General features: G+C 40.1%; 1 protein-coding gene and 1 long non-coding RNA gene across 37 annotated transcripts in view; one reads left to right on the forward strand and one right to left on the reverse strand.

Moving 5' to 3' along the window:
* Nucleotides 1-13,150, reverse strand: part of LOC103350494 (uncharacterized) — a 43,900-nt gene extending 30,750 nt beyond the window's left edge. For all 4 annotated transcript variants that reach the window (XR_011387954.1, XR_007924644.2, XR_001794702.3 and 1 more), the window contains exon 1: nt 13,081-13,150. This is a non-coding gene — a long non-coding RNA (uncharacterized lncRNA). The remainder of the gene's footprint in view (nt 1-13,080) is intronic.
* Nucleotides 1-14,471, forward strand: part of KALRN (kalirin RhoGEF kinase) — a 783,799-nt gene that overhangs the window by 478,128 nt on the left and 291,200 nt on the right. For 23 of the 33 annotated variants that reach the window (XM_051859217.2, XM_051859218.2, XM_051859219.2 and 20 more), the window contains 2 exons: nt 6,664-6,783; nt 11,444-11,662. In XM_051859217.2, coding sequence (XP_051715177.2) covers nt 6,664-6,783; nt 11,444-11,662 — 339 coding nt within the window. The remainder of the gene's footprint in view (nt 1-6,663; nt 6,784-11,443; nt 11,663-14,471) is intronic. The other 10 variants (XM_051859222.2, XM_051859228.2, XM_051859225.2 and 7 more) reach the window with 1 other exon arrangement.

Raw genomic sequence — 14,471 nt, forward strand, 5'->3', positions numbered from 1 at the left:
CTTTTCAGCTGGATCTGCATGCCTTAAGGGCTGATTCTGAGGCCAGAGTGCTGTTTAGGACATCTGCCATTCTATGGGTCTGCTGTGTATCTCACTTCCCATGTTGGATCATTCTCTCCCTTTTTTATTCTATCAGCTAGTATTTGCAGACACTAGTCTTGTTTATGTGATCCCTTTGGTTCTTAGTCCTATCATTATGATCAATTGTGAACAGAAATTGATCACTGGGACTAGTGAGATGGCATTGGTACATGCCGCCTTGATGGGATTGAATTGGAATCCCCTGGTGTGTTTCTAACTCTACCGTTTGAGGTAAGTCAGCTTGAGCATGTCCCGAATTGCACATCTCTTCCCTCTCTTATTCCCACTCTTATATTTAACAGTGATCACTTTTCAATTAAGTTTCAGCACTTAAGACGAATTGTGTATTGATTACAGTATTCAACCAAAAGTATTAAGTAGAACAAACAAACAAAAAAATACTAAGAGGGATAACATATATAGCTGCTCATCAATAGTCAGAGTAAGGGCTGATCAAGTCACCATTTCTCATAGTGTTCATTTCACTTTAACAGGTTTCCTTTTTGGTGCTCAGTCAGTTGTCACCTATCAAGGAGAACAAGTGGTATTTGTCCCTTTGGGATTGGCTTATTTCACTCAGCATAATGTTTTCCAAATTCCTAACAGGGATCACTTTTCAGTTAAAATTTAAACACCTAAGAATAATTGTGTTCCTCTTTTAAACACTTTTTTCTTGTGTATAAGTGGCTGCTGGAGCTTTTTAGATTTAAGTCTATATAACACAAGGGACAAAAGCATCATATTTTTTTAACTATTGCTAGGAGCCTTATTTTCAGGGTATTCTCTGCTAATGCCTGGGTCATAGTTATTATATCGTTATTTGTTAGAACGGGCAAAATTATCTTCTCTATTTCCCTTTTCTTTCAATTGGTGTTCATCCAGCACCCATATTCAGCTGCTATGCAGATGAAGTCCCTGAACCCCATGCAAAGTCAGATCACAATGCTGTCATCAGGTTGTTTTCTGCTTAATTACACTGGGATCACACTTGAATCTCTAGACACATTGTGGACAAGGATGTGGTAGAAATCCTAGCAGGCTGAGAGCAGTAATGAATACACAAATTTTGTGACTTTCAATAGTAATTGTAATATTTTCTTTTCATATGAGAAGTAGTTTTTCATTTATGTTTTCATTTTAAGAGAACAAGCCCATGGGGAAAGTGGTGTTATGCTTACTTTACAAATGAGGAAATGGAAGTACATCAGATGAGTGCTCCCAGGGCTTCCTGGTAAGTTAACTCAGACTTGAGCCCAGGCATCGCAAGGACAGGTTCCTGCAGTTTACCTCTATGGGCCTCACTCCCACCCAGGGTTTCAGGAAGAATAGAAAGGAGCCCTTTGGCAGAACACAGTCTGAGGTGTCCTGGCCTCACCAGCAGCATGTCTAAGAAGACAGAGGCCTCGGCTTGACAGAGAAGGTGGCACCTGCCTGAGGTCAACAGGGCTTCTACAGGTCTGCAGATTCTTCCTGTGCTTTTATACCTGGTTATTTCCATCATTTGAACGTGGTAGAAATGACCATCTCAACAAAACAGATAACAGGAAAATAATTCCTATTTGATTTTTTTTTTTTTTTGACAGGCAGAGTGGATAGTGAGAGAAAGAGGCAGAGAGAAAGGTCTTCCTTTTGCCGTTGGTTCACCCTCCAATGGCCGCCATGGCTGGCGTGCTGTGGCTGGTGCACCGTGCTGATCTGAAGGCAGGAGCCAGATGCTTCTTCTGGTCTCCCATGGGGTACAGGGCCCAAGCCATCCTCCACTGCCTTCCCGGGCCACAGCAGAGAGCTGGCCTGGAAGAGGGGCAACCGGGAAAGAATCTGGCGCCCCGACTGGGACTAGAACCCAGTGTGCCGGCGCCGCTAGGTGGAGGATTAGCCTATTGAGCCGTGGCGCCGGCCCCTATTTGATTTTTAAAATGAAACTTATAGTTTTGCTTCTGTTCCTAGTTTCTATTTTTTGTCCTAGTATCATTGGTAAGTTCTACAATTGTGTTTTTTTAGAATAGTAAAATGGAAATGAATTTTCATTCTCCAAGTATACATTCTGTAAAGGATGTTAGATGGACTAATATCTATATACATTCCCATTCATTCTTGTATCAGTTACATGAAAGAAAAAGCTCTTCTGCAGAGTTAGGAAAATCCCTTCTCCCCACCATGGTGAAAATGATTCATTGTGGGATTGTAGTTTGAGATTGCTGAAGTCAGACTGAGGAAACCTACCAAGGCCTTTGCAGAGGACAGCAGCCCTTTGAGGCGCTAAGGGACAGCTGCTTGGTTAAGCCACCATGCCTCATTAGACAGACTTGTTTTCCTTGTCAATGTGGGCTCTTTCTTTAGGGAATCATCTGATCCAGTTTCAGAGAAGGCGTTTGTGTTTGATAGAAATTGGTGGAGCAGGAAATATTGATTTGGAAGCTGTTGACACTTGGAAAGGGGGAGTTAATTTAGATGTCAGTATTGATTAGTGAGGCTAAATTTAGATACTAGCTTAAGAGTTTCTCTGTTGAATATACTCTCAAAAAAGAAAAAGGACACCTTAATTGAAATGTCATTAATGGGGACAGAAAGGGAGAGAACAATAGTGTGTTATGATACAGCTCTGTTGTTAGAGCTCATCGATTAAAGATTTAGATTTGATCATTTGGCCATCATAACCTGAAGATTAGTTACATCAAAAGTATATTAAACTGAAGCTTTGATGAGTGAAGAAGGCAAAGCTGTTAGACTGAAAATTATTTTCAAGTATACAGAACAAATGAAATAGATCAATGCCACTGATTTTCTTTCTGAGGGTTTACAGAGGGCTTGATGTCTAAGATAGATGACCCAAACATCTCGGGAGAGGTGTGAACCCTTCCCCTTATTGCAGCCTACAGCCTAGGCTCCTTGGGCCCCCAGATGTCCCTCACAGGACTCTCCCAACCCCACAGTAGGCTCTGTTTGCTTCCAGGAAGATGACTACTCTGGTGAAGATGAGCTTACATTTATTAGATAATTCAGAAAGATTTTAAAAGCTACATAATGTGCATGAAACTAAATGAATTTCCATATGTATTCCTGCAAAGCAGTGTATTTAGCAGAAAATAAGCTGGTGTGGATGTTGGGTCCCTAACCTATGGAGAAAAAAATCACCCGTATTTGACTACTAAAGACAGTGGCTTAATTTGCTTCCTTGAACGAAATGCTGGCCAAAATTTGCATATGATCAAGATAGACATTCAAAATAAAAGAAAAAATTTTAACCTGTCTTTATACTCCCAAAGAGAATACTGTGTTCAGTTTGGTGCTTTTGAGTGTATATAAAAGTTAGAACAGAGGTGGAATAAAGCCAAGGAGGGGCAACCAAAGGAACAAGTGCATCCTTTTGTTTCAGAATGGAGATAATTAAGAGGAAACATGGTCAGTCTGTAAAACCATGAAGGATGAGCATGTGCATTCTTACAGATCCTGACTTTTTAAAACTGCAAAACATCACAAACACGACAGGCTCACTGCTGCCATCTGAGGAACTGGTGTTTTTTTCCTGAAGCTAGTTTCAGAAATAACTATCCCTTATAAGTCATTTTCAGTAGCAGTCCTTCAAATCATTTGCCCTAAGTGCAGTGCACCTCATAGCTGTATTGTAGGTTTGACCTCAAGAACACAGCCATCTATAAGCAGTTTCCCCAGCCTGGGTAGTTACAAGGTCCAGCTTGTTCACGGAGGTGGAATCATCATTTGTAGATATCTACACCTGGTTGCCCAAATCCACCCCTCTCCTAACTTGGACTTATCTGAGTTTCCTTGGCCTGAGGAAACGGTAGATCTGCATTCTCAGTTTCCCTCTAAGTTCAGAATTCTTGCTCTAGTCCTTCACACCAGTACTCTTCCCATCCTTCATTGCTAATTAACTAATTTTCTTTGGTATCCTATGGATGTAGAGGCACTCTTTGAGATTTTAAAGCAGTGTGGAATGTTCTTTAAAGATCATCTGGAAATGATCTTTAAAGATCATCTCACCTGTTAGGTAAATTGTGGCCTATGATGATTGATCAATTTAAAATATTTACTTTATGGTTTGAAAAATGCTATTTTATATCAGTTATTTCTCCACTCTGTGCCTTAGGCAAGGAAAGTGTTCACTATTTACAGATGGGAAACTGAGTACTGGAGAAATTAGATGGTGTTTCCAAGATCACACAGCTCAAGATAGTAGAACCAATATTTTCTCATTCTAGTTACAGTATTCCTCACATATATTTGTATACTCACAGAACTAACCAGTTTTAATCACAGCATTATCCAGCTTTGCTCCAAACTAACAATTGCCACCAACACTACAACCACCTTCTCCATTAGAATTTATATTTTTCATATGTGACTTCAACCCTGTAATGCAGAAAGATAAGGTACAACTATTCTTATTTTAAAGAGGAGAAAACTGAGGCTCAGAGGGGTTAAGTGATGGTTCCAGGTAAGTAACAGAGCCAGGTATTCTGACTTCAAATATTATGCTTTTTCTGTACAAATTCAGCTCTATGTCTAGGATAGTCTGATTCATGGGGATCAATCTTACCCTTGACCAAAGCCACGGATATAAACACATGCATTTTTATCTTACAGAAATTACATCTCCACTTTAAATTCCTGGTCTGCTGTCATAACCAGCATTTGGGACATTAAAATGAGCAAGGGTATGGCATCATTTAATAAAAGAAGGACTGAATCCCATGATATTCATATTTCTAAGTGGAAAGCTGGTAAATGGGTACCCCTAGCACCAGGCTATTTTCCTGTCGGCTGAAACTAGAGAAAAAAGTATTCTTGCAAGATCCAGAAGGCCCAGAGGGAATCAAATTACCCTGCAAGCATTGATTTGTGATGCACGTGGAGAACATATAATTCTGACACCTTCAAATGAATCTCCTAACCAAGCAAAATGCAGTGAATCACAGCAAGGGGACATAGTTCAAAATTTACATTGTCGGCTGCATTTTCCCAAAGAGATGACGCATTTGGGCATGGAATCTGTGACTTGCAGGGATCCAAACTCACAGGCAGCTTCTCAAAATTATTAGCCCCTCTAGCCAGCCAGCTGCAGTCCTTCAGTGACTACAAACATTTCACACGTACACTCAAAGCAGTCATTTCCTGCAACTAATTGCTTTGCAGACTGGCATCTCATCCACAATCTGCCAGCCTGGCCATGAATTAACATGAGTCCAAATAGCCCAACTTCATTGGAATTTATGCCCCTATATTATCCATGCACAATAAGGCATCGGTCATTTTATGCCCACGGATGACAATTGAGAGATGCCTAAGAGAGTTATGGGGCACGGGACAGGAGTTGGAGTTTTCTAGTTGTTCAACATGAGGAAGTTAAGTGGAAAAAATCTGAAAGCAAATCTCAAACAGATTGTGGTGTCTTCTTCTTTGATTTGAGGTGATGGATGGTATTTACTGATCTTGAAATTTCAGAAGAATTTTTATGTTCTCACCAAGCAAATTCTCAGACTCCCTAATAAAGAGAACATCTGGGAATGTTCTGTTGACCAGACAGCAGGTAGATTTTCAGAGCCTAACTCTTCCAGTTGTATTATTTACACTGAGTATGTTAGCTGGATAATTGCCACATCTCCATTTCACCTAGGACTTAGTGCCAGCTGTTTCTTCTTCCATCCTAATATTTCCCAGCTGAGTTTTCTTTCCCTCACTACTCACTAAGTTCACTTAGAAAATGATTGCAGCCTAACCATAGCCTCTAAGTAATTTAAGCCAATTATAATTTACTCTCCCTTATTCTGATGATCTAGTATATAAATTATTGATGTTTTTTGGCCTGTTTTCTTTCCCCATCCTGCTTTCTTTGGATAGTTTATCTGTGAAAGCTCATATTTGTCTGTTGTTGGACCTACTACTCAGGTGTGACTTGGGTGTTCACCACTACTTTCAAAATATTACTACATCACCCCCATTATATGCACGGTACTGGGCTAGGCACTATGTTAGATTAAAATATGGCTAATATATTGCCCCAGATGTCAAAAAGTTTACACTTCAAAGAGGAGATGGAGTATAAAGTTGAGATAACAGAACAAGGCAGTCTGTGCTGAATGCTGTTAAGGTGGTACATAAGAAATAGTATGGTTGTACTAGATAAGGAAGAGGGTTTTTCTAATGGGAGGTATGGAAGAGTACAAGACGTTGTTATGCTTTAAATTGGGCCTTTTAAAAAGAAAAGACTCCCAACAGATGGAATTTATTTATTTGTGTTCCATAAGGAACTCAGAAATACACATGCAGTACAACCAGATTAAGTAATGTTTAAGTGAGTAAGGACATTGGGACAGAAGGATGATGAAGGGAGGAAATAATAAGTGGATCTGGAAGAGAAGCAGGTACATGAAATAAGTATTTTTATGGCACAGGTGCTAGATAAGACTGGGGAGATGACCATTTCCATTGTTTTAGTCTTCCTGTCCTCTCTGCTATGGTGAAAAAAGTGAACTTCCTGACTCATCTACCCATCAGAGAAAGCAGCAGCTCTGGGGAGGCTATGGGAGGTCATTCACCTGTGTGCTTGTCCTCACTCCCTAGGTCCTGGGATGGATCCGCAACGGAGAGTCCATGCTCAACGCCAGCCTGGTCAATGCCAGCTCTTTGTCTGAAGCAGAGCAGCTGCAGCGAGAGCACGAGCAGTTCCAGCTGGCCATTGAGGTAACACCCACATCTGGCTGCACTGCCCTCGCTTCCCTTTTCTGCTGTGTGCCTCAAGCAGGGGGGCTCCCTAAGGTGTGGCTGTTCTTTCAGGTGGGGAAGCCTTGACTCTGAACTGGTTCAGGGAGCCTTCTTATTACCCAGGGGTTGAGGGGGAGCAGATGCAGAGGCCCATGCTGCTGAGGAGGCCTCGTTTTAGAAGACAGGCGTTCATCTTCACATGAGAATCTTTGTTGCTCATGGGTACCTTCAACTTTTAAGGCCCATGGTACACTGAGAATTTTACACATTATAGACTCTGTACCATGTGGAAATAAAAGTAAAAGGTTAGAGACAACTTTCAGTGGATCACTCAGAATTGAGGGTAAACAAGTGCAAAAGTGATTAGTAAATTAAGATCCGGTTTCTAAACCTTTGGTTTACAAGTAGCACCAAATACTATTGTCAGCGTGCCTGTGAGGAAGGACAGTAATTATTGGAGCTGTTGCCTCAGCCTGCCTTCCCAGCAAGAGAAGCATTCTGTCAAGAATGCTGACAGAAGTCATATTTAAAGAATAAACTGCAATCAGAAGAAGTTCACCAATGCGGACTTTTTAAAAGCCTATTTTAAAATAAAGCTCCATTTATAATCTAATATAAATTTTGTCTTACTTTAAATAATACCCTTAATTATCCTTTCCACTAGGACATTCTCCTTCCCAAAGAGACTTAAGCTGATTGTTTTACAATGATATGGCAGGGAAAGAGTAGAAAATGGGACAGGGGAACTATATTAAAATAAGTTCAGTACCATTGGGAAACAAGATAAAGAGCAGAAACTTTAAAGACACTGGTTACTCATGTCCAGAGTAAAATTTAGCCTAATTTAACAATTATGAAGCTGTTATCTTCTCAGATTTTTACACAAGGATGGCAAAAATAAAATTTTAATCATCTGATCCCACAAGTCCTTAAATACAATAACTCAACTTAAATACAATAAATACAAACTGCTAGCCATTTTTAAACTAGCATTGATAAAATTCAGTCATTTAATTTTCCAGAAACCAACTAGGATGTGTAAACATACCATTAAGATGAAGGAAATGTTTCTATAAGATGCTTGATATGTTTTAGGAACCATTACTAGTACTAGAAGTTCTGTCTGGGAGTTGAGATTTAAAAATAACCTATATATTGTGAACCTATATATTGCTCATTGTGAAGACACAATGAGCAAAACATTTTCTAGAGAGTAATTAACCAGAGGAGAGAAGTTTTATTATCATTAGCTGTCTCTGTTTTATCTATTGGCATGCAATAGTATTAGGTCTCTTCGCTGTGAGGTCAAACCAGGTTCTGTTCAAGAATCAGACACCCAGTGGTCAGTTTCCCATGGGCATAGGCAGCAACAAAAGTTGGGTAATCAGATTAGAAGCATGGCACGAAGCTGTGAGGGATGCTAAGCAGAAAAGACAGCCCTTTGCTATACTCCTTATTCATCTTGAATAAAAAGGCTTACATGCCCTGTGTCAGGGAATTAAATTGCCAGTCCTCTAATGAATGTTGGGCAAGTAAGACTGAGTGTCATGACACAAAACTGAGATCTCAATGAACTGGTGGAAGAGTGGGTAAATCATTCCCCTGGTATTGAAGCAGCTACATTCCACATGACTGTATATGCAGTATTAATTCATATCAGATGCTGCTGCAGCCCTACAGAATAGAGGCTTCCTCAGCATAACTGTCTACTGGTAGTCCTGAGTGTCTGAGCACAACGTGGTCAAACATTCCTGCATGTGGTATTCCGAGATAAACAACTCTAGGATCTGTGTCTGTGGTCTCAAGAGGGCATGCCAGAGTAGACAGGGGTTCTAGAAGGTCTTAGAAATGGAGGCAGACAGGGTCTGTGGCATGGACAGCTTGATGAAGAATTTCAGCATATTCTCTTTCTCTGGTTGGCTGTGTTTCTCTCTAACTGTGTTTGTAGACCAGGTTCTACCTCAAGGGAGAAATATGCCAGGCAGGATTTAAGCCATTAGAAAGGAGATGTAAGTCATCTGGTCTGACTTACCCTATTTAGAAGTTGTTACTTTACAATGGTTGCTGACTGGGGGCATAGTTTGGCTCCTCCATCCTAAGAAATATCATAGGTATAGGTAGGTGGTCATATAATTTGTTGTCTAGACTGAGATGCTCTTAACAGTGAAGGAGGGAATAATTAATAACTAAGTCAGAAAAAATAAACATTTTATCACGGTAAAGCTCTACCGGCCGGCCCTGGGTTGAGTGGCCTCATTGGGTTAAAGGTTTTGTCTTCCTAGGGAAGCTTAGAATTTTCACCTTAAAGTAACCTTTGCTTTAGGAAAACTTCCCAGGAGCCATTCAGAATGGAGAGCAGTACATGGCACCTAGAAGGAGCATAGCTTATCAAGTGAACTTTATTATTGTTTTCTAGTGCCCAAGATGCCACTACTAAATCTTTAGGAAATGTGAACTTTATAAAGATAAGCTCAATTTTAAAATCCATTAGTTATTTTAAATCCTCTTATGCATTTTAAACACAAGTATTATACCAGAAGAAGTAGTTAAAACTGGATAATAAATTCAATTGATTTTGTTCAATTTTCTTCTGTGTACTCCTACTAAATATGAATGTCCTTGATAATCTGTGTCTTAAATATATAAAACTCAATAGGATTAGATAATGGAGAATAGAAATAAATGCAAAGTAATGATTTAAGCTTAGCAAAGCAAAGATTATGTCCAATGGTCAAGAGTTTATCACTTAGGAAATTAAAGAAGAATGGGGTTCCCGGGACTTAATGATGATAACTAAATGCTGCTTTTCTATATTAAAGGAGGCCATACAATTATCATAATCCCTAATGTTGATTTGGTGAATGCTTTTTCTGAGTGAGATACTATATACTGTTCTGATTGCTAGTGATAAATTGATGTGGTGTGATACAGTGGAAAGAATGTAGATTTGGGGAGAGGTCAAAACAGTCCTGTTCCTGATCTCATCACTCTTTAGATTGTGTGTTTTGGAACAGCTCACTTAACCAACTGAGCCCTGGTTGCTTAATCTGTAGAATGGGAATAGTATATTTATCTTGTAATAGTTTTGAGAGAACTAGAAAATATATGCATATGCACAGTGTTGAGCACAAAATGTAACACGAGATGAATGACTGCTGTTCAAATGATTTTTTCAAGCTATCTTTGCCTTGAGAGTTTCACAGTCTGGGAAGACTCAGCCAAATATTAAATGACTAGCTTGGGAGTTCAGAGGAAGGTGGTCTTCAGTGAGACTCAGGCTGTTCAAAGAGGCTTCTCAAAGGAGAGGAGACTTGAGCTGAGTCTCAAAGGCAAGCTGGAACACCCATGGGAAGAGGAGGAGGCTTAATCAGAGTCAGGAAAGATAAAGGCAGCAAAGGCATGAATGCGTATGACGTGTTTTCCAAGGGGTTTTAGGAGGAAGTAGTAGGTGATGATGTCATGGAATTGGTCTGAAACCACAGTGTGAAGGGTTTCTGATGACAACCTACAAAGTCTGGATGTAGCGTCATAGCAGTAGAGGAACCACTGGAGGCTTTTGAACTGAGAAAAGGGTGGGATATTTAGAGCATAAAATGAAAGTTTTCAAAAATATGTTAGAAGTCGCTTAATGCAAGCACTTTCTAATCCTTTCCTGTTCACTGTCAGCTGAGCTACACTTTCCTAAAAGTACACAGACCAAATTATTACTACACCATTAGGCTGGGACAGCCCCACAAGTTAGGGTTGGAATATCAGCTCTTGCAAGTCAGTGGTCTCTAATGTTCTAATTTGGGTCATCTGTATCAATACTTTGTCTAAGGGAACTTGAATCCCGTTTGATTCTCTCTGTGCTATGCAGTCCTACAGCCTGGTCTCCTGACCTCCTGCAATGAATGTGAGCTCAGAGAATGCAAAGCACATACAGCCTGGATCAGACAGCATTAAGAAAACAAGCTTTCTACAAATGCAAAGATGTATGCTTATCGTCTAAAAGCAAACATAAATTTTGTGGGGATTGTGTGTTGAGCTGAATTACCTAGCATACTGCTCCACTCCCTTGCTGAAGGTGCTACAGGATGATGTGAGAGGTTACATTTTAGTTTTTCTAACTTGCTAAATGTATTCCTTCTACTGGAACCCTTTTCGAATGCTTATTAACCTGTAAAATGATTGCATTGTTATTTTAGATTTGTATTATGTGAAGTTTTAAAATTATGCTTGAGGACTTTATCTGTAAAATGGGACTGCATCAACAACCTCCTTTGAGAATTTACTGATTAACAATTTAATGAATAGATTTGAAAACGAAAATTTATGAACCAATCAGGGAGCCAATTTATACACAACTTTTGTTTCTCAACCAGAGAAACAGAAATGTCCTTAAAATATAGTGATACAAATAGAAAGAGAGGAGGGGCTCAGAAGTCAGGGCCCTGAATGATAAGAGAAAATGTGTGATATTCTTGGCTTTAAAATATGCTTTAAAAACATGAATGTATTGATCATCATGACAAAAACAGATCAGTCATTTAAAGCTCTTTAACTTTTCTGCATCTTTCCACTCACGCCTCACTCCACCCCCTCCCATACCACGCCTGGGTTGTTCCCACGGACCTCTCTTTCCTCCCCTCGTACCCAGTCCCTCTTTCATGCCACTTCCTTGCAGAAGACACACCAGAGCGCCCTGCAGGTACAGCAGAAAGCTGAGGCACTGCTCCAGGCTGGCCACTACGATGCCGACGCCATCCGAGAATGTGCTGAGAAGGTGGCCCTCCACTGGCAGCAGCTCATGCTGAAGATGGAAGACCGGCTAAAACTGGTCAATGCCTCTGTGGCCTTTTACAAAACTTCCGAACAGGTGAGAGAAGAGGACATGGGACATGCTGGGTTGAGGTTAACACAGAGCTGTTTCCTGCCTCACATTGCAATTCTGCAGTACAAACTACTTCAGCAAGACGCCAGTCCGTAGTGCTAACCTTTGACTGGAATAGGAGAATGGTTTATAAAAACATCACAGTTGGTTTGCTTATCACCTATTAGAGCAGTGGATCATTTATTTCATTTCTCATAAATTTCTCAAACTCATCAAATCCATATGGGGTGTTGGATTAGAAATCATGCATATGCTGAATACCAGATTTGAGAAACATATCTCTTAGCTATTGACAAAATAATGCTGTATAACAAACCACCCCAAAACACAGTGATATAAAATGGTACATATTTGGTTTTTTTGTTTGTTTGTTTGCTTAAATATATGGGACTGAGTTGATCTCAGCTTATTTTGGTAGAACCAGGCTCCAGGCTGTGGACTGAGTCTAGATCTGCTCCCATGTCTCTTGTCCTTTTTAACCAGCAACTGCTTAAGGCACATTTGTAATTAAAGGTGAGAGTGCAAGAATCCAAAATCTACTGTATGAGTGAATTTCAAGTCTTGGCTTACATCACATTGTCTAATATCCACTTGGCCGAAACAAGTCAATGAGGCCGCAGTGCCTCCTATGAGAGTTGAGAGGAGAGGATGAATATTTGCTGAACAATAACACAGTCTATCACAATTAGGTATTATGCAGTGCTTGAAAAACATGCTGCTATTTCATTCATGGGCTCCCAGTCTAATACAGGAAAACACAGCTCTCTGTATGTAGGGAGCTATGAGCCTAACTGATAAAATGGTGCAACTGTGAGAGAAAAGGCAGGAGATACGTATAACAGGGTCATAAAGAAGCAGAGACATTACCATTACATCTGTACAACAATATGTCCAAGTGCTAAGAGGACTTTTTAAATGATTTGGGTGGTGTTAGAGAGCTCTTTATTTTTTTCAAATCAGGGCTTAAAGCAGAGTAATTTTATTTGGTGTATAATAACTTCCTCATTTGATTTGCTCCCTGGTAGAAATAGATCAAAGAAACATTTCCCTCTGCTTGACTTACAGAGACAATGGGAAAGTCTGTCTTGGAGCAAATATAACATGCCCATCAGAGGGCCCTGAAACCTGCGTTACAGTCTTCACATCTCTCTCAGTCCTTCTTGCTATTGTTTCAGAAAAATGATGCCTTTGATAGCCACAGAAGTAGGAGCAGCAGACTAACATAATAAAGAGCTTCCCCAGCTGACCTATACATTCCACACAATCCCATTCAAATACCAACAAGAGTTTTTATAGAAACTGATACACTGGTTCTAAGCTTTATATGGAAATAAAATGCAAAGAACTTAGAACAGACAAAGCAATTCTGAAAAGGAAGAATAAAGTTGGAAGAGCAACATTACCTGATTTAAAGACTTACTCTAAAGCCACAGTGATGAGAACAGAATGGTAGCAGTGTTAAGAATAGGCACCATGGAACAGAATAGATGTCATAGAAGGAGACTCACATGTGTACTCACATGTGTACAGTCACTGGGTTTCTGTCAAAGAAATTCAGTGAATGAAGAAAAGTATTTTCAACAAATAGTGCCAGATAACTAAAATCCATATGGAAAAAATGAGGCTTAATCCCTGTCTAATATCATACACAAATTTCCATTTGAGACAGATCAAGATGGTGATAATGATAGAGCACTGGATTAAAAGTCAGAAAATATGACCCTGAGCTGACCTTGCCAAAAGTTACTTTATCTCTTTGGATTTCTGTTTCTTCACCTATTAAGTTAAAGGATTTACACTTTATAATCTTCTCATTTCTTTTTACTCTCAAGTTGATTTGTTCTAAGTCCAGTCCTAACATAGGACAGATCTCAAGTACTCCTTTATTTAAAACATTTTCATGTCCATACTCTGTTTCATTTCAAGACATGAGCCTGCCTGCACCTTTTCTTGCTTTGCATGAAGAGATGTGGTGCTGAAGGTGGGGCTTGAGAAGTCATTGGAGTTCAGGGACAGACCTCAGGATGTGGGAAGCCTGTCTGGCTGCGTGGGTGTGCTGCCTGGGACGTCTTTCAGCTCCGCTCTCACCTCAGTTCCTAACTCAATGAGCAGCCTGTCCAAGGACACCTCCTTCATGAGATGGGATGACTTCCTCAGAGGAGGGCTGCTCCCCTGCTGCCATATCTAAACAAGTAATCCATCCTCCCCTAGCTCCTGATAGTAGGCTGCCATGGGTCTTCTACTGCAGGACCTGACCTAAGTTTCCCTCCTAACCTTCTTCAAAATGCTTCTGCTCTTTTCTGAGTTCATTTATAAAGTCATTTAGCATGGCCTATGAGCATTGTTAGAACTTCTTACCTATTTTTTAGTTTAACCTAAATTTGTCTTCCCCCATAAGGTAATGTGTATTTTATAATAGAGGGCCTGGAAATGTAATTGCCTTATGGTAGGATTTTGAGACATTTTAGCCAGGACATTTTTTCCCCAGCATAGGGGAAAGATTTATGACCCATAAACCACACAACAAGCAACTTCCTCCTTTACGGCTGCTTGTGGCTACTTAACTTTGGGACAGATGCAGATGATTGGGCAAGTCAAATGGCTTCTCCACATCTCATTTCCTGTTCTACCTGATTCAGGACTGTCATGAGGTTATACCAGTGTAATATATGGGAAGTTACAACACTTTGAAATTCAGACAAATGCTTGTCCTTTTTTTTCTCACTTTGCCTACCACTCCTAGGTGATCTCATCAATCCTCATAGCCTCAGCTTCAGCCATGAACTATAAGAAG

The sequence above is a fragment of the Oryctolagus cuniculus genome, chromosome 4 (genome assembly GCF_964237555.1).
Source record: "Oryctolagus cuniculus chromosome 4, mOryCun1.1, whole genome shotgun sequence".
NCBI lineage: Eukaryota > Metazoa > Chordata > Mammalia > Lagomorpha > Leporidae > Oryctolagus > Oryctolagus cuniculus.